This window comes from Hyperolius riggenbachi, chromosome 10 (genome assembly GCF_040937935.1).
Source record: "Hyperolius riggenbachi isolate aHypRig1 chromosome 10, aHypRig1.pri, whole genome shotgun sequence".
NCBI lineage: Eukaryota > Metazoa > Chordata > Amphibia > Anura > Hyperoliidae > Hyperolius > Hyperolius riggenbachi.
In genome coordinates this window covers 205,691,926-205,712,762 of record NC_090655.1, presented here as the reverse complement: position 1 = coordinate 205,712,762, position 20,837 = coordinate 205,691,926, and the positions used below count along the sequence as shown (strand labels likewise).

At 42.5% G+C, this 20,837-nt stretch overlaps 1 protein-coding gene across 7 annotated transcripts in view; it reads left to right on the top strand.

Annotated features, from left to right (window-relative positions):
- Positions 1-20,837, top strand: part of LOC137536227 (membrane-spanning 4-domains subfamily A member 4A-like) — a 106,528-nt gene that overhangs the window by 71,869 nt on the left and 13,822 nt on the right. For 6 of the 7 annotated variants that reach the window (XM_068258351.1, XM_068258349.1, XM_068258346.1 and 3 more), the window contains 2 exons: positions 475-531; positions 3,337-3,555. In XM_068258351.1, the coding sequence (XP_068114452.1) occupies positions 475-531; positions 3,337-3,555 (276 nt within the window). The remainder of the gene's footprint in view (positions 1-474; positions 532-3,336; positions 3,556-20,837) is intronic. The other variant, XM_068258347.1, reaches the window with a different exon arrangement.

Here is a 20,837-nt window from a genome sequence, read left to right as displayed (position 1 = left end):
ATACATAAACATATGACTATGGAAGGGATTAGCTTGTGATCCCCTCTGAGGGACAGTTAGTGACAAGACAATATACTCTGTACAGCACTGTGTAATATGTCGGCACCATAGAAATAAATAAATTAGGGAATGGTGGCCGATGTGGTGCACATGGCGGAATTTTATGCTGAAGTCTATCGGGAATCGGCCTGCTGTGTATGGGCGGCTGACAGATCTCTCTTATCAGATTTGATCAGAGAGAGATTTGTCTCTTGGTCGGATCTGCACATCATCACCTGATGTATGGGTACCTTTAACTAATAATGTATTGCTTGCTTCTTAACAGCCTTCATTTATGATTTATCTCTCTTTGAATTAAACATACAAAATGGTCTTAGTTGGAATTAGAATTTCATTTGGATTTAATTAAGCAAAGTAATACTAATTTTGGTAAATACAGTACATGTTTTATTCATAGCTTATTATTATTTGCAGTATATTATTGCTGGATCTGTGACAATTGAAGCTCAAAAAAGGCCCAATATCCGCTTGGTAAGTTATTTTTTAAAACCTTTATATTTAATTTTTCCAAGATGGGGGCATCTTTACTGTTGGCAAGATGCATCACTATGGGAAATTTGTTTTGTTGGTCTCCCAGAATGCTCTGGGGCAGAAGGCTGTGTGGTCTCGTAGCCTAGGCTAAGCATTACTAGGAGGGAGTGGTGAGATATCTAACACAGTTGTGTCTACTTCTGTCCGCTCACCTCCCCCCCCCCCCCCCAGGAACCCCGGCGCTTGTTACCGCCGCGGATCGGTAGGCGCTAGATCGTGTGAATGACCACAACCGTCTAGAACTTATTTTTACATTTTAATTTAATCCCTGACCTCCCACACTCCCCGATAGTTACCAAAAATGTGAAAAAAAAATTACAAATAAAAAAAAAAGTACATTAATAGTTACCTTGGGGACTGAACTTTTTTAGCCACTTAAGTACCAGCAGTCTATGCCCCCTTAAGGACCAGAGACCACTGGTACAAGAACGGCGAAATCCCGATGAAACACCACGCATACCTGCCGCAACCGCATTCACCGCCGCATGCTGGGATCCTCAGGACATAGACTCTGCCGTCACTATGACAGTAGAATCATGTGAGCCGGTCTGGAGCCGCTTTCATTGGCTCTTGACCGTGTCTATCAATGTAAGCCAATGGAAGCTACTTACATTGATAGACATGGCCAGGAGCCAATAAAAATGGCTCCTGACTGGCTCACATGGCTCTGCCATCATAGAGAAAGGGAGAGCCTTTGAGCTGCGGTGAGAAACGTCGGTTTGAGCAGCGCGATCGGCAAGGAGCGACGAAAACGGCGAATGCAGGCTGCAGATGGAGATTGAAGTCTACACCCTGCCAGCCAGGAGCCCACCAAAACAGGGCATACATTTCAATCACCGTGGTCCTAAAGTAGTTAATATGTATGTCAATAGGGTATATTACTATTACTTTGTAAATTATGGGCTTGTAGTTAGGGATGGATGCAAAAATGAAAAATGCACCTTTATTTCCAAATAAAATATTGGTACCATTCATTGTACTAGGGAAAAACTTTAAATGTTGCAATAACTGAAACAAATGGGAAAATACAATGTGTGGGTTTTAATTACGTATTTTAAAACTATAATGGCCGAAAACTGAGAAATAATGAAATTTTCCATTTTTTCGTATTTTTCCTGTTAAAACAGTTTTAGAATAAAATAATTCTTAGCAAATAGTATCCCCCAAAGAAAGCATAATTGACGTGGATAAAACCAAGATATAGATTGCTTTGTTGTAATAAGTAGTAATAAAGTTATAGGCGAATAAATGGAAGAAGCGCTGACAGGTGAAAATTGCTCTGATTTTTTAAGGGGAAAAACCCTTTGAGGTAAAGTGGTTAAACATAACCTAACAACTGTAAGTGATCCCTGAAACTAACCAATGACCTATTGTCATCGTAAAGTAACAATATTATCCCCTAACCCTACTAGTTAAACCAACACCAACTGTAACCTGAACGTAATACTAATATAACCTTGGCCCTAATGTCCCCTGATGCCCTTACTTTACTAACCTGGGAAATTACTTATAACTTCAAGGATGAAGAATCACACTAATTAACTCCCCAACACTTTTTCTCAATCTATTTTAGCTTACTATATACAGTCTTGAGTTTGGCATAAATCTGAATATTATATTACCAACAACACTCGTTGTGCGATTCTTTTTTACCGTACTGTTACACATGGTACAATCCATAGCTAGGCACTAATAGGAGTGACCTAGGTTTATGTACAGACTTGTAAACACAGAGGAGAATCAGCCTACCTAATTTCTCTGAACATATGACTCTAAGGGCCTGAGCCCACTGACGCAGTTGTGTCCGCTTCTGTCTGCTTTTCAGCATCTCTAACATTGATGTATAACTGAAAAGCGGACACAACTGTGTCAGTGGGCTCAGGCCCTAAGGTCTCTTTCACACAAGGAGCTGATCCAAACATTTTGATGGATCGCTCCTAGGATGCGTTTAGAAAGCTAACATGAAAGTGTATTTGACTTTCATCTTACGTTTCACATTAGACAACGGGTTCCAGAGCATTATGTTGTAACGCATCTGGGAGCTTTTAATTTTCCAGCCACGGCATTTTTCCTTCCGGTGAATTAGAACTACCTCCGCTTATCAGCATCGCAGCACAACTTCCCGATGTCATACCGCAGGTCATAATGCCCGCACAAATTCGGTTCGTAAACATGTTATGTAATGTGAAAGAGCCCAAATAGGAAAAGATACATCTTGGGAGAGGAAGTACTAGCTGTTTGTAGGGTAAATTATTATTCACAGGGCCGAATTTTCCATAAGACACTGTAGGCACCTTATGTGGGAGAGATGGACCTCCCCCTTCTCAGATCACTGACCTCAGGATTTTATATTCTAATCCCTGCCTCATATCACTGACCTCAAGGACTTACACCCTAATCCTTGTCTCATGTCACTATGGATGATATGAGCCAGTAATATGTAAGATTCTAAGGACAGTTAGTGACATAAGGCAGGAATTAGAGTTCAGAATATTTTTACTTGGGGTGTGGCCTGTGTTCAGCTTAGGGCGCCAGAATGCCTGTGCCTACAGGCCTCGGAGTTGTAAATCTGGCCCTGCTTATTCATCATCACAAAAACACTTACTGAGTATAAAAAAACACATGGTAGTATTTAGCATTTACAGATTATTCACTTGACAAGCTAAATAAGGTTGAAGCTGATAAAAATACATGCAGTTTTTTTTTTTTGGGTTTGACTAAGGCTTTTTCTTTTCTACATTATAGGTGAAAGCTTCTCTATACCTGAACATCTTTAGCACCTTTTTGGCCACAGTGGCCCTCATCTTAAATGTCTTAGATTTTGTAGTAATGATCACTGATGACTCATATAATTATCCTAATGACTATTATAGCAATCACAATGATTTTAACACAGTTTATGAAGCCCCTAACAATCACCAGTCCCATCACAATGGAGAAGCATGGGAAGGACACTACCCGTTTGTAAGTATTCTGTTAATAATTGAAATTAAGACTCCTTCAGCTTACTCAAGGAAAGTTCTGTTCAGTGGTGATGAGCCTGAATTTCGTATAATCATAATGTTACATGAAAATGTGCAATTATGATGCAAAATCATAATGCAAAAGGTCTGGCAAATTCCTAATTAATTTTGTGCGTAACCGTAATTATGTTCAGTAATTTCATAATTACAGGAAAAATCAAACCTTGCTTTTTTGGAAACAGATCAAAACATAAAAAAACAAGAAAAAAAAAGACCTTGTAGTTTCTGAGAAATTCAGTTTTAAAAAAACTCAAAGAAAAAATGGTTTTAAAACGACATTTTGATAAGGTATACTTTAATCTATACCAAGTTCTAAATTCTGTATACTCATTTCAAACATTTTTAACAAACGAACTAGTTATGAGTACAAATTTCACATCATTGTCATTTTGCAATGTAATTCGCAATAACGGTGCAAAATCATAACATACAATTTTAGGAAAAGTCGTAAATAATTTTGTATGTAACCATAATCGGGAACTGTAATTTTGCAATTATGTTTAATTTTGCGCAATTTTGTACAGACATAGTTGGTCAATAGCAAGGCCCCCATAAATGTTATCAACACCAAAAATGCTATGTATGATAAGGGGAGTAGTGTGACAAACTCAAATTTTGTTTAAAAAGACCTTGTAGTTTTTGAGAAAATCGATTTTAAAAATGCAAAGGAAAAGTTTTCTTTTAACTCAGCAAAACGTTTTTGTTTGTTTTTTTCGTTTTTCCAGCAATCCCCTTGCTAAGCAGTTTTGGTGACAATAGCATGTATAGGGGCTTTGCTATTCACTGCTAAGGTTGGCACAAACTGACCTGTAATTACGCAAAGTTATGAATTGATTATGCAAAATCAATTGCATTTCCAAATCGTAATTATGTGTGACCGTAATTGCAAATTTTTACACAAAATTCCACATAATCGTAATTAGCATAGTATGATCATTCATCACTAAAATGGAAAATGTGGAGTCCCGTCTCCCGAGCATCTTTAATCCCTTGCCCCCCATGCAGGCTGATAATATAGCTAGAATTATCAGTAGTACTTCAATTAAGCTAGTAAGAATGAAGTAGAAGCTTGAGGATCCCGTATAAACAACCCTGAAGTCTTCTAGCAACAGAAGATTGTTGAAGTGAGTAATTTAGGCTTCGACCTCAATCTTGTAGCAAAATATCAGTGGAGGGGTTTTTAGTGGTAAAGGCAGTGCTGATATCTGAGGAAATTGAGGTGGGCAAGTAGTGAATAGGGTAAGGTTTAGGCTGCTTTTACTAGAAGAAAGTGTATCCCAATCAATGTCCGCCAATCCCAAAATTAATGAAACCTAATATAAGTTACCATGCATGACCCTGGGTGGTTTGGATAGGAAAAAACTAGGAGTAGAAGAAGAACTCAATCTGCAAACCAAAGCACTCAAGGAGTCGTGCAATACAAATCATAGAAAACATTTATTAAGCATAATTTAAGAAAAACGACATACAAATATGTATAAAAGAAACCCAGGTAGGAAAGTTAAAGGAACATGGTCTAATAGTTAGCACAGCACCCAGAGTTCAGCAAAAACAATTGCATTTACTGTTTAAATGGCCCATTATGGAGCTCAGACACAATGAAATGAGTGGTATCAATGTACCAAAAGACTTTGGCACCATGAAAGTTCCATAAGTGCTGTTCTACTAGATATTACAAGCTTTGCCAGTCCCAATGTAATTGAGAAAAGACTGCAGCAATATAATGATTATAGATGTCCAATCGCAACAACCATAAAGCAGTAGATGTAATTGTAGTATATATTCCTCAGAGTGTTCCATCTTCCATCTTTCTCCCTAGTTCCCAGTTTCCCTCCACTCCACATTCCAGCTTCATGGTCATTGCCACAGAGTGAACGTTCCATCTCTGAAATGTTTGAGACAAAAAAAAAATGATGTCGCCAAGTAACCCCCTTGCCCATCATCTGACTGCTTGCTTGTCAGAACTGCTAGCCCGCCAGTTTTTACCATACCAGTTGGTTGAATCTGAGGCATTTCTAAAATTTGAAGGCATTGCAGCACTGCAGTGAAAGGTACTGGTAAAAAAATGTTTTTCGCAGATGAGCATCCCAGACCTGTACCGGCCTGTGCAGCGTGCTTGAGTTCTTGTTAAATTAAGATTATCATAAGTTAAGAGAAAGAGAGAAGAAAAAAAATATTAAAATAATTAGTACTGCTGGTGAAAGTCAGTAAGGACAGGAGCATAATCATTAGTTCATCAGTTAAGCCAATATATTGTACAGTTCGTCTGAGTGGAACTGGAACTAATTAACTGCCAGTAGCGTAGCAATAGGGGGTGCAGAGGTAGCGACCGCACCTGGGCCCTTGGGATAGAGGGGCCCCAAGGGGCCCACCCCTCAAACACAGTATTAGCTCTTTATTGGTCCTGTGCTGATAATATTCACTTCTATAGTTGATTTGAATAGTTGTGATCATTTTCACAGTTTCCCATCCCCTTCTTGCTCCTGACACTGTGGTTGTTTTGGTGTGTTCTATCAATTGTTATATATAAAATGCTTAGGGTGCCCCAATGCTAAACTTGCACTGGGGCCCAGGGCTTCTTAGCTACGCCACTGTTAACTCCCTGTCTGCTGTTATTTTTTATTCTTTTTCTGCAAGTGGTAAATTGGATATAATGAACCTTATATTGATAGATGGTGAGATGAACAGAATATGCTAAACTAAGAAAGATACTGAGAAGCCTCCTGTCACAAAGGTGTTATAGCTTCCAGTGAACTTATCGGAGGCATTATGTTGGGACTATAAATGTATGGATTGATTGCTGTGAACTGTGAAATATAAAACCATCAGCCTAGCAGGTGGGAGCCAGAGATATTTTATTTTATTTATTTATTTTTATGCTGTGCAAAGACTGAATGGATGTTCTCCCAATTTGGCTGACAGTTATAATTTCTTCTTTCTGAGAGATTCTCACTTTACCAGGCCTGCCCTGAAAGAACCTGCTGGATCACCTAAATTACAATTGTGATTATTGGACTATAACAAATGCTGTGCCCTGATTACAGAATTCACCTTACTTCCCCTTGGACGCCTGCTAAAAACTGCTTGTTTCAATAGAATAGAATGCTCTAAGATAAATAATATACTCACCTCCATTGAACTAGTTGAGCTGGTGTTCCTGTAAAAAAAAAAAAGAGAGAGGAATAATTAATAAGGGAAACTCATCAGTATTAATTGAAGTTAATTAGAAGAATACAAAAAATGAAAACCGAGAGCCCAATATAGTGTAGTATGTCACATGAAGGAAGTATGACAAAACGATTACGAGTATTATACTCACAAGTCTCGGTTACCACAAAGGCAACCACTGGATGTGCAGGTGGGGAGAATTATAGCCTGACCCCACTCAGGTATTAAAAAGTCGCTTTCCGTAGATAGAGGAACTGGGGATGCACCCCTCCACCAGGGGTGGACTAAATCAATAGATAACCGGTAGTAACAGAGGCGCCAAATTAGAATAAAATAATTTAAAATCCGTTTAAAAGTAGGGGGGTTGATGGTTACCACCCTCAGGTATATAATGACCAGCCAATGATTCGTTATACATATATAATACAATTTATTATAAACTCTCCAGGCATGCCTCTGTTACTACCGGTTATCTATTGTGACGGTTTAGTGCCACAACCCAGATGTCTGATTTTTGGTGATCTGCGGAATCACCAACAATGCAGACACTATACCCGATTATGTGTGATCCGCAGAATCACCAATAATACCAGTATAGCAAGACCAAGAGCAGAGTGTGTAGTGTTTGGTGCAACCGTAACTTTAATGGTTTTACAGTACCTTACCAGAAGAGTTGGTAAGGAACAATCTGGATACAAACAAGACAGATTAGACAAAAGGCTCCCCAGTGGGGCTGGGAAGAATACAGAGAAAGAATACGGAGGTAGTATAGCTGGTCTCTGCCAGGGATGCCGACAAGAGACAAGAACCAATCAGACAGATAATAACAGACATTCACCAGATAGCAGACTAGTCCTATCAGAGGAGCTGGCAAGGAGCTAGCTTAACTGGCAGCCAGAAGCTACCCCAGGCCTTTCCAGTGGAACTGGAAAGGTGACACAAGTGACTTAGACCGCTTTGGTTAAACCTTCCAGAGGAGCTGAGAAGGTACCATCAATCACTAAGCTCTACCTCACCAGTGGAGCAGGTGAGGATAGTAAATACATACCAGGTGCTCATCAGTGGAGCTGATGAGCCTCAGACACCACGCAGACTAGGCCCCTACAGAGAAGCAGGCTGGCACTAGCTGAAACTAATAAAGGCTAGACCTCTACAGAGGTGCTGGCTGGGACCAGCTACACGGCCCTGCTAAATATGGCCAGACCTCCGGGGCCCTCAGAGAACATACTAACAGATATGCTAACAGTATAGTTTGGCAAGACCTTGCCAGAGATGCTGGTGAGGTACTAAAGATACACAGGCCGTCCGTATAGAGTACTACCCCAGCAAGCTGGAGATACAGCTACTGAAGAGAGAGAATCTCCCGAGGAGCGGGTGATTCAGACAATGCTGCAGGCTAGTGATTACCTGAGATACAAACAGTACTGCACTAATGATCACCTGTGGAGCAGGTGACTCAGACTGTACTGCAACCTAGGAACAGGAGATACAAACAGTACTGCACTAGCAGGCGATTCAGACTGTACTGCAGCCTAGGTGTAGAAAACGCAAACAGTACTGCACTAAAGAACAACTTCACCAGTGGAGCTGGTGAAGCTAGCACCTCACCAGTGGCGAGGTCCCACTGGTGAGTAGAATGGTCTGACAGGCAAGGTTCGGCAACAGAGAGGTAAGTTTCAGTACAGAATCGTGAGACAGGAGAATAATCGGTAATCAGGCAGAGGTTCAGCAACAGAGACAGATAGGCAAAGGTACAAGAACGGAAAGCAGGATCAGAGTCAGGGGGACTAGCTAAGAGTTATACACAGGAGATCAATATAATACAATATCCTAGTCTAGGTGTGAAGTCCTTGGCATCAACACCCGGGAACTAGTCTTAATCAAATAAACAGTAACAAGGTAGCCAAATCCTAGACTAGGTGTGAAATCCTTAGCATCAACACCTGGGATCTAGTCCTAATCAAATAAACAGTAACAAGGTAGCAATATCCTAGTGTAACGATTGTGGAATTCCCTCCGTGATCAGCGCACAAGACGTGCGCTGACACTGCGGAAATCCTCCACAAGCGTATAATTTGCGGGAACCCAGCAAAAGGTGCAATGCACCTGTAGAGGGAAATTCCTGTCGACAGGGGGAGCTGTGGAGTGCAGAGGAACAGCTCCTCTGCCCTGCCACACACGCCAGACAGGAATTGCATGAAGGGAAGAAACGCAGGGCAAGATAGCCCTGAGAGAGAGTTATCAAAGCGACAGAGGGTATGGGTGTTCACCAAACTAGTCGCCATCCTGCGACGATGAACACACAACCATGAAGACAAAGTGAGAAGGCAATCGCCAGAGACGGCGATTGCTAACAGAGACACAAGACCGAATAAGCACAGATGAGGAATGTATGTTTGTCCACCAGTCTAGCCGCCACGTGCGACGGTGGACGCACAACAGAAGAAACTAAGTGAGAACGCAATCGCAGAGAAGCGATTGCGGAAGAGAATGAGCACAGGGACAGATTGTATGTGTGTGCACCAAACTAGTCGCCAACCCGCGACGGCGCATACACAACAGCAGATATGAAGCAGGAACACAATCGCGAGAGAGGCGATTGCCAGGGTGACACAAGGCTACAGCAAGGCAGAGCACGAGAGTAGCAAAGGCACAGCAAATCATACAATGAGGAGATACGGAAAATAACAAACGCTAGCTAAACGCAAACACCGCACTCATTCGCAACAGTGCACACTTCTCCACGTGATAAGCACAATAGAGACAAGCACGCCTAACTAACCACAATGGTTAATTTGCATATATTCAGCAGTGGTGCTCTGGGAGACATCTCGAGCTCACTCCAACCTGAATTATCGCAAATTCTTTCTGTTTTAGGAAAGCAAATTTTTGTTTTTCTTAACATCTTAGTAAGGGGGCTTTTAGGACCATTGTAGTCCCTTACACACTCCAATGAGTTCTGGGTCACCATGAGCTTGCTGGTTAGTCTGTACCTCTCGGTTTACAAGCCCTACTCCATAGAGCCAAATTAATCCATGCCATGCACTGATGAGGATCAAACAATCCGAAACAGTCTGTATACATGTTGGATTATTATGGCTCTGTACAATTTAACAAGCTGACACATCATTGCATTCCAGCAGTTCTGGAGGTGTGTTTAGCTTCTAAGGGTACAATGGTTAATTTGCATATATTCAGCAGTGGTGCTCTGGGAGACATCTCGAGCTCACTCCAACCTGAATTATCGCAAATTCTTTCTGTTTTAGGAAAGCAAATTTTTGTTTTTCTTAACATCTTAGTAAGGGGGCTTTTAGGCAGTGCTGGGCATAATGGAAAAAGCTACGCTTACGGATCATTACGCGTAATTTTACGCTATTACGCATTACGGAATTACGCTTACGGCATAGACATTCAATTTCGGTACATGTCTGTAATTACGCATAGCCCTTACGCAATTACGCGTAAGAATACCGTAATTCAGGTTGTTACGTTATAGTCTTACGCATAAAATCCTATTAGCAATTAATGCGTAAGGTCATGCTGCCAAGCGGAAAAGTTGACGCATGGATCAATGTTAGGTAGCCGCCGACTTTAAGGGTTAATAGCAAAGCCCCCTTAAGTGCTAAGAGCCTCAAATTTGGAGAAAATATTAAGGAGATCAGAAGGAATAAGAGGGAATTTTTTTTTTTCAAAAAGACCTTACAGTTTTTGAGAAAATTGATGTTAAAGTTTCAAAGGAAAAATATATACATTTAAAAACCCGCCGACTTTAACGGTTAATAGCAAAGCCTGCTTAAAATTTAGGAACACCAAATTTACAGGGTATATTAAGGGGATCAGTGGGAATAAGAGGGAAAACATTTTTTCAAAAAGACCTTATAGTTTTTGAGAAAATCGATTTTTAAGTTTCAAGGGCAAAAATGTCTTTTAAATGCGGAAAATGTCAGTTTTTTTTGCACAGGTAACAATAGTGTTTTATTTTCATAGATTCCCCCAAGTGGGAAGAGTTTTACTTACTTCGTTCTGAGTGTGGGAAATATTAAAAAAAACACGACGTGGGGTCCCCCCTCCCAGACCTCTTTAACCCCTTGTCCCCCATGCAGACTGGGATAGCCAGAATGCGGAGCACCGGCCGCGTGGGGCTCCGCACTCTGACTATACCAGCCCGCATGGTCCATGGATTGGGGGGTCTCGGAAGGGGAGGGGCAGCCAAGCTTTCCCCTCCCCCTCCGAGCCCTTGTCCAATCCAAGGACAAGGGGCCCTTCTCCACCTCCGATGGGCGGTGGAGGCCGCGATTTCCTGGGGGGGGGGGGGGTTTCATGGTGGCATCTGGGAGTCCCCTTTAAAAAGGGGTCCCCCAGATGCCCACCCCCCCTCCCAGGAGAAATGAGTATAGAGGTACTTGTACCCCTTACCCATTTCCTTTAAGAGTTAAAAGTAAATAAACACACAAACACATAGAAAAAGTATTTTAATTGAACAAAAAACGTAACCACGAAAAAAGTCCTTTAATATTCTTAATTAACCATTAATACTTACCTGTCCCTTTAAAAGCCAGTTCCCACGCAATATCCTCGGAAATATACTAATCAGTTACAATGTAACAAAGTTGTTACAATGTAACAACTTTGTTACTTTGTAACACCACCGCACCCGACGTCACTCGCCGCTCACCCGCCGGCCGCCGCATACACGCTAAGTCCCCGCCGGCTACCGCCGTCCACTCCGCCCACACCTGTCACCCATATACATGCTGGCACCCATGGGTGCCAGCATGTATATAGGTGACATGTGGGAGAGGCGGGGAGGGCAGCGGAGCCGGCGGGGACTTAGCTTCCTTCACCCGACAGAGCTCTGAGCTATATAGCTCAGAGCTCTCGAAAGCATCTTTGTATTTGGGCTCCAAGGAGCCCCATTGGTCCTTAGCAGACCAATGGGGTTCCTTCAAATCAGAAGGAACCCCATTGGTCTGCTAAGGACCAATGGGGCTCCTTGGAGCCCAAATACAAAGATGCTTTCGAGAGCTCTGAGCTATATAGCTCAGAGCTCTGTCAGGTCCGTGCAGCGCAGACGGGTATGCAGCGGCGGCGGCGAGTGACGTCGGGTGCGGTGGTGTTTCAAAGTAACAAAGTTGTTACATTGTAACAACTTTGTTACATTGTAACTGATTAGTATATTTCCGAGGATATTGCGTGGGAACTGGCTTTTAAAGGGACAGGTAAGTATTAATGGTTAATTAAGAATATTAAAGGACTTTTTTCGTGGTTATGTTTTTTGTTCAATTAAAATACTTCTTCTATGTGTTTGTGTGTTTATTTACTTTTAACTCTTAAAGGAAATGGGTAAGGGGTACAAGTACCTCTATACTCATTTCTCCTGGGAGGGGGGGTGGGCATCTGGGGGACACCTTTTTAAAGGGGACTCCCAAATGCCACCATGAACCCCCCCCCCCAGGAAATCGCGGCCTCCACCGCCCATCGGAGGTGGAAAAGAGCCCCTTGTCCTTGGATTGGACAAGGGCTCGGAGGGGGAGGGAAAAGCTTGGCTGCTCCTCCCCTTCCGAGACCCCCCAATCCATGGACCATGCGGGCTGGTATAGTCAGGGTGCGGAGCCCCACGCGGCCGGTGCTCCGCATTCTGGCTATCCCAGTCTGCATGGGGGACAAGGGGTTAAAGAGGTCTGGGAGGGGGGACCCCATGTCGTTTTTTTTTTATATTTCCCACACTCAGAACGAAGTAAGTAAAACTCTTCCCACTTGGGGGAATCTATGAAAATAAAACACTATTGTTACCTGTGCAAAAAAAACTGACATTTTCCGCATTTAAAAGACATTTTTGCCCTTGGAACTTAAAAATCGATTTTCTCAAAAACTATAAGGTCTTTTTGAAAAAAAAATTTTTCCTCTTATTCCCACTGATCCCCTTAATATACCCTGTGAATTTGGTGTTCCTAAATTTTAAGCAGGCTTTGCTATTAACCGTTAAAGTCGGCGGGTTTTTAAATGTATATATTTTTCCTTTGAAACTTTAACATCGATTTTCTCAAAAACTATAAGGTCTTTTTGAAAAAAAAAAAATTCCTCTTATTCCTTCTGATCTCCTTAATATATTCTCCAAATTTGAGGCTCTTAGCACTTAAGGGAGCTTTGCTATTAACCCTTAAAGTCGGCGGCTTTTTTATATTATACGGGAGCGTAATATTACGCGATTACGGCAAACTGTGTAATTTCAATGGGAGTTTACTGTCTTACGTGTAATTTGTTACGCGTAACAACGTAACCTACGGTCTACGCGTAATTAATTACGCGTAATACCGTAACCTTACACGTAACGCTTACGGTGCATTTGTAGTGAATTACGATGCGTAATTACGCTAATGCGTCATTTCGGCCCAGCACTGCTTTTAGGACCATTGTAGTCCCTTACACACTCCAATGAGTTCTGGGTCACCATGAGCTTGCTGGTTAGTCTGTACCTCTCGGTTTACAAGCCCTACTCCATAGAGCCAAATTAATCCATGCCATGCACTGATGAGGATCAAACAATCCGAAACAGTCTGTATGCATGTTGGATTATTATGGCTCTGTACAATTTAACAAGCTGACACATCATTGTATTCCAGCAGTTCTGGAGGTGTGTTTAGCTTCTAAGGGTACAATGGTTAATTTGCATATATTCAGCAGTGGTGCTCTGGGAGACATCTCGAGCTCACTCCAACCTGAATTATCGCAAATTCTTTCTGTTTTAGGAAAGCAAATTTTTGTTTTTCTTAACATCTTAGTAAGGGGGCTTTTAGGCAGTGCTGGGCGTAATGGAAAAAGCTACGCTTACGGATCATTACGCGTAATTTTACGCTATTACGCATTACGGAATTACGCTTACGGCATAGACATTCAATTTCGGTACATGTCTGTAATTACGCATAGCCCTTACGCAATTACGCGTAAGAATACCGTAATTCAGGTTGTTACGTTATAGTCTTACGCATAAAATCCTATTAGCAATTAATGCGTAAGGTCATGCTGCCAAGCGGAAAAGTTGACGCATGGATCAATGTTAGGTAGCCGCCGACTTTAAGGGTTAATAGCAAAGCCCCCTTAAGTGCTAAGAGCCTCAAATTTGGAGAAAATATTAAGGAGATCAGAAGGAATAAGAGGGAATTTTTTTTTTTCAAAAAGACCTTACAGTTTTTGAGAAAATTGATGTTAAAGTTTCAAAGGAAAAATATATACATTTAAAAACCTGCCGACTTTAACGGTTAATAGCAAAGCCTGCTTAAAATTTAGGAACACCAAATTTACAGGGTATATTAAGGGGATCAGTGGGAATAAGAGGGAAAACATTTTTTCAAAAATACCTTATAGTTTTTGAGAAAATCGATTTTTAAGTTTCAAGGGCAAAAATGTCTTTTAAATGCGGAAAATGTCAGTTTTTTTTGCACAGGTAACAATAGTGTTTTATTTTCATAGATTCCCCCAAGTGGGAAGAGTTTTACTTACTTCGTTCTGAGTGTGGGAAATATAAAAAAAAACACGACGTGGGGTCCCCCCTCCCAGACCTCTTTAACCCCTTGTCCCCCATGCAGACTGGGATAGCCAGAATGCGGAGCACTGGCCGCGTGGGGCTCCGCACTCTGACTATACCAGCCCGCATGGTCCATGGATTGGGGGGTCTCGGAAGGGGAGGGGCAGCCAAGCTTTCCCCTCCCCCTCCGAGCCCTTGTCCAATCCAAGGACAAGGGGCCCTTCTCCACCTCCGATGGGCGGTGGAGGCCGCGATTTCCTGGGGGGGGGGGGGGGTTCATGGTGGCATCTGGGAGTCCCCTTTAAAAAGGGGTCCCCCAGATGCCCACCCCCCCTCCCAGGAGAAATGAGTATAGAGGTACTTGTACCCCTTACCCATTTCCTTTAAGAGTTAAAAGTAAATAAACACACAAACACATAGAAAAAGTATTTTAATTGAACAAAAAACGTAACCACGAAAAAAGTCCTTTAATATTCTTAATTAACCATTAATACTTACCTGTCCCTTTAAAAGCCAGTTCCCACGCAATATCCTCGGAAATATACTAATCAGTTACAATGTAACAAAGTTGTTACAATGTAACAACTTTGTTACTTTGTAACACCACCGCACCCGACGTCACTCGCCGCTCACCCGCCGGCCGCCGCATACACGCTAAGTCCCCGCCGGCTCCCGCCGTCCACTCCGCCCACACCTGTCACCCATATACATGCTGGCACCCATGGGTGCCAGCATGTATATAGGTGACATGTGGGAGAGGCGGGGAGGGCAGCGGAGCCGGCGGGGACTTAGCTTCCTTCACCCGACAGAGCTCTGAGCTATATAGCTCAGAGCTCTCGAAAGCATCTTTGTATTTGGGCTCCAAGGAGCCCCATTGGTCCTTAGCAGACCAATGGGGTTCCTTCAAATCAGAAGGAACCCCATTGGTCTGCTAAGAACCAATGGGGCTCCTTGGAGCCCAAATACAAAGATGCTTTCGAGAGCTCTGAGCTATATAGCTCAGAGCTCTGTCAGGTCCGTGCAGCGCAGACGGGTATGCAGCGGCGGCGGCGAGTGACGTCGGGTGCGGTGGTGTTTCAAAGTAACAAAGTTGTTACATTGTAACAACTTTGTTACATTGTAACTGATTAGTATATTTCCGAGGATATTGCGTGGGAACTGGCTTTTAAAGGGACAGGTAAGTATTAATGGTTAATTAAGAATATTAAAGGACTTTTTTCGTGGTTATGTTTTTTGTTCAATTAAAATACTTCTTCTATGTGTTTGTGTGTTTATTTACTTTTAACTCTTAAAGGAAATGGGTAAGGGGTACAAGTACCTCTATACTCATTTCTCCTGGGAGGGGGGGTGGGCATCTGGGGGACCCCTTTTTAAAGGGGACTCCCAAATGCCACCATGAACCCCCCCCCCAGGAAATCGCGGCCTCCACCGCCCATCGGAGGTGGAAAAGAGCCCCTTGTCCTTGGATTGGACAAGGGCTCGGAGGGGGAGGGAAAAGCTTGGCTGCTCCTCCCCTTCCGAGACCCCCCAATCCATGGACCATGCGGGCTGGTATAGTCAGGGTGCGGAGCCCCACGCGGCCGGTGCTCCGCATTCTGGCTATCCCAGTCTGCATGGGGGACAAGGGGTTAAAGAGGTCTGGGAGGGGGGACCCCATGTCGTTTTTTTTTTATATTTCCCACACTCAGAACGAAGTAAGTAAAACTCTTCCCACTTGGGGGAATCTATGAAAATAAAACACTATTGTTACCTGTGCAAAAAAAACTGACATTTTCCGCATTTAAAAGACATTTTTGCCCTTGGAACTTAAAAATCGATTTTCTCAAAAACTATAAGGTCTTTTTGAAAAAAAAATGTTCCCTCTAATTCCCACTGATCCCCTTAATATACCCTGTGAATTTGGTGTTCCTAAATTTTAAGCAGGCTTTGCTATTAACCGTTAAAGTCGGCGGGTTTTTAAATGTATATATTTTTCCTTTGAAACTTTAACATCGATTTTCTCAAAAACTATAAGGTCTTTTTGAAAAAAAAAAAATTCCTCTTATTCCTTCTGATCTCCTTAATATATTCTCCAAATTTGAGGCTCTTAGCACTTAAGGGAGCTTTGCTATTAACCCTTAAAGTCGGCGGCTTTTTTATATTATACGGGAGCGTAATATTACGCGATTACGGCAAACTGTGTAATTTCAATGGGAGTTTACTGTCTTACGTGTAATTTGTTACGCGTAACAACGTAACCTACGGTCTACGCGTAATTAATTATGCGTAATACCGTAACCTTACACGTAACGCTTACGGTGCATTTGTAGTGAATTACGATGCGTAATTACGCTAATGCGTCATTTCGGCCCAGCACTGCTTTTAGGACCATTGTAGTCCCTTACACACTCCAATGAGTTCTGGGTCACCATGAGCTTGCTGGTTAGTCTGTACCTCTCGGTTTACAAGCCCTACTCCATAGAGCCAAATTAATCCATGCCATGCACTGATGAGGATCAAACAATCCGAAACAGTCTGTATGCATGTTGGATTATTATGGCTCTGTACAATTTAACAAGCTGACACATCATTGCATTCCAGCGGTTCTGGAGGTGTGTTTAGCTTCTAAGGGTACAATGGTTAATTTGCATATATTCAGCAGTGGTGCTCTGGGAGACATCTCGAGCTCACTCCAACCTAAATTATCGCAAATTCTTTCTGTTTTAGGAAAGCAAATTTTTGTTTTTCTTAACATCTTAGTAAGGGGGCTTTTAGGACCATTGTAGTCCCTTACACACTCCAATGAGTTCTGGGTCACCATGAGCTTGCTGGTTAGTCTGTACCTCTCTGTTTACAAGCCCTACTCCATAGAGCCAAATTAATCCATGCCATGCACTGATGAGAATCAAACAATCCGAAACAGTCTGTATGCATGTTGGATTATTATGGCTCTGTACAATTTAACAAGCTGACCCATCATTGCATTCCAGCGGTTCTGGAGGTGTGTTTAGCTTCTAAAGGTACAATGGTTAATTTGCATATATTCAGCAGTGGTGCTCTGGGAGACATCTCGAGCTCACTCCAACCTGAATTATCACAAATTCTTTCTGTTTTAGGAAAGCAAATTTTTGTTTTTCTTAACTAACCACCGACAGACAAACATGAAACAGAGGACGCGAGCGCTTGCTTAACGGTTACCTCACCGAGCCTCCAGCAAGCGTTCGTAGCAGACAAGACAGACACACGAAAACAGGAACAGGCGAGAGATAGGATCCACAGCACCAGCGAAAGAGGCTAGTGCGATCCAGGGAGACAGAACAGAAGGATCCACAGCACTAGCGCAAGGCGAGTGCGATCCAGGCAGACAGAACAGAAGGATCTACAGCACTAGCGCAAGGCGAGTGCGATCCAGGCAGACAGAACAGAAGGATCCACAGCACTAGCGCAAGAGGCTAGTGCGATCCAGGAAGACAGAACAGAAGGGGCTACCAGTAACAACCGCTGTTCAGGTTAGCACCCAGACACACAGAACGATTTCCTGTCGACCACCGCTGGGACAGGACTATCGCAACAGACAAACAAAACAGATAAGCAATCCTAACTGCACTAAGTAAACCTGCCTAGTACAGTCCCAGGAAATACTCTAGGCTAATCTTCAAACAAAGAGCAAGGCTGACACTACAGGCGAGTGTTACACGGGAATTAACTCTTATGACCAGCCACTTACTGTGGGAAACATAGCTCTTTATAGAGCAAGCCCACAAGGGATGTGGCTAGGCAATCTGCATGACAAACATATGCAAATTCCTCAGCAGCAAGCTGCACAACTGACAAAAGGTCTCTCTTCCTGAGACCTGCAGAATGCAGACCTGAACAGTGGTCAAAAGGCTGCCTGCCTGCGCAGGCAGCCAAGCGGATCCTCACACCTAGACTAGGTGTGAAATCCTTAGCATCAACACCTGGGATCTAGTCTAAGGTCTGAGCGCTGACACACAAGCATTCACGACAACAGACAAGGACAGAGTAACAACTCCAGGTTTAAATACTGAAGGCAGATTCAAGCAGCCCCGCCCGAGGGGCTGAACCAACCTGCAAGGTAGATTGACAGGTAGAAGTCAGCTGACCACAATGTCAGCTGATCTGTCTCCTAAACCCATAAAGGTCCTTTTGCTCCATGCGCAGGCGTGTGGACCTAAGCTGCTGTGCAACAGAGACCCCTGTCCCACCTGAGTCGGGAAGCGACACCCAGGATGGCGTGGCCGCAGAGGTGACATCAGGTGTGAAAGCAGCTGTGCTGCTTTCCACCACAGAGGTAACATCTTTGATCGTTACATCTATTAATTGAAGTTAATGGTTATTTACCTGTTGGACGACTGTAGAGCAGGAATTTCGTCAACCCTGTGGAGAAAGAATTACTGTTATTAGGAGTAGTTTCCAGGAAGAGATAGGATAAGACCTGTTTCATTCAGACTCCATACTCACCTTTTGGGAATCCAACCGCAGCTTTTCACCTGAAACAAAGAAGAAGCTCTTAGCTCTTTAGGAGTGATCTGATTATTTATTTATTTAATTAATTAATTAATTTTCTTTATGTATTTAATTGATTTATTTTATTTATGTATTATTATTTTATTTTTGGGCAATCTATCTCAGGGGAATCTGTAACTAGGAATAAATTTTGATATTGAAAAAAACTCACAAGGACAGCAATGGGAGGTTATGTAGTCACTTAAAATTTGGAAGAAAAAAGGGTTTGCTGAGCAAGATAGCTTGGACTTAGTGGCAAGGGACAGAAATTGATTAGAACTGAATTGCTCCGTAGATTTATCTGGGCTCTGCTGGTGGCAATGTCTCAATGCAGACAATACGGACACTGCACATAGCTTGGTTCCACGGATGCAGACCAAGGAGGATGCCACTTCTCCATATAAGACACACAAAAGCTTGCTTGGCCTTTGCAAATGCTCATCTGGACAAAGAAGAAGACTTCTGGTCTTCTGTGTTATGGTCAGATGAAACAAAAATCGAATTGTTTGGTCACAATGATGTTTCCTTCATTTGGCGTAAAAAAGGAGAAGCTTTCAACCCAAAGATTACCATCCCCACTGTGAAATATGGTGGTGGAAACCTAATGTTTTGGAGGTATCTTTCATCCAATGGACTAGGGAACCTAATCACAGTAAACAACACCATAAATAAAGGGCAATACATGAGGATTCTCAACGACAACATCAGGCAGTCTGCAGAGAAACTTGGCCTTGGCCACCAATGGACATTTCAGCATGAACATGATCCAAAAGACATAGCAAAAGTGGTAAAGAAATAGCAGACAACAACATTAACGTTTTGTCACATCGTCTTATTATCTTTTGGGAGACACCTATGTCATTTCTGGTCAAAAAATTACTTGCTGCCGGTTGAATAAAAGTAACTTTAAAGGGACTCGGAGCAGTGCAGAAACTATGGAAAGATGCATATCATTTTAAAGCACTCTTTCTCCTCTTTCCAATGATATATAAACCGCCGCCCTACGGCTTTTAGTTTTTGTTATTTTCGCGATTGAAATTGCAGCGGCCGCGATTTCAATCGCGAAAATAGAGAAAACTAAAAGGCGTAGGGCAACGATTTAGGTGTCGCCAGAAAGAGAAGAAAGAGAGCTTTAAAATGATATCCATCTTTCCATAGTTACATTGTATTACACAGGGCGACTTTTTCCTAAAGTCAGCAGCTTCATTCTGCTGAATGGAGCTGCTGACACTGGGGAAAGTGTCGTCCTGTGTAATACAAGTAACTATGGAGAGATGGATATAATTTTAAAGCTCTCTTTCTCCTCTTTCTGGCGACACCTAAATCGTCGCCCTACGCCTTTTAGTTTTCTCTATTTTCGTGATTGAAATCGCGGCCGCTGCAATTTCAATCGTGAAAATAGCGAAAACTAAAAGGCGTAGGGCGGTGGTTTATATATCATTGGAAAGAGGAGAAAGAGAGCTTTAAAATGATATGCATCTTTCCATAGTTTTTGCACTGCTCGGAGTCCCTTTAAGTCAAAATTTACTAGGGGCATGAATAATTATGGGCAGCACTGCAGAGCCCACACATGGGCAGATTACACAACTTGCATTCAAAACAGATGCAACAAAGGAGGATGTTCTGTCATGATATTGCAGCTAGTTATGATGTTGGGATAATACAGAAGCCATATTTTTCCATTTTTATGGCTGCTGTGTATTATGTCACATGGGTATGGCTGAAGGAAGATGTTACCTTAAATTGCTAACTTCGGGCTCATTAGGCCACAAATGGCTCATTAGGCCACTAGTCAGTTACCTTTGATCTGCTGTCTCAGATGTGATTGTCTGTGAAACTACATTTGCATTCAGTTCCTCTGGGTACAGGTAATTGCATGGCAGCTTCCGTATTTTGTCAGGCATGCTGCAAAGGTGTTGCCTTGCTTTGAACTTTGTGTATATGTAAACAAGCCCAAAATACAATCCAGACTAGACAGTTGGAAGGTGACACAGGAACATTTGAAGTTTACATATGACAGCTTG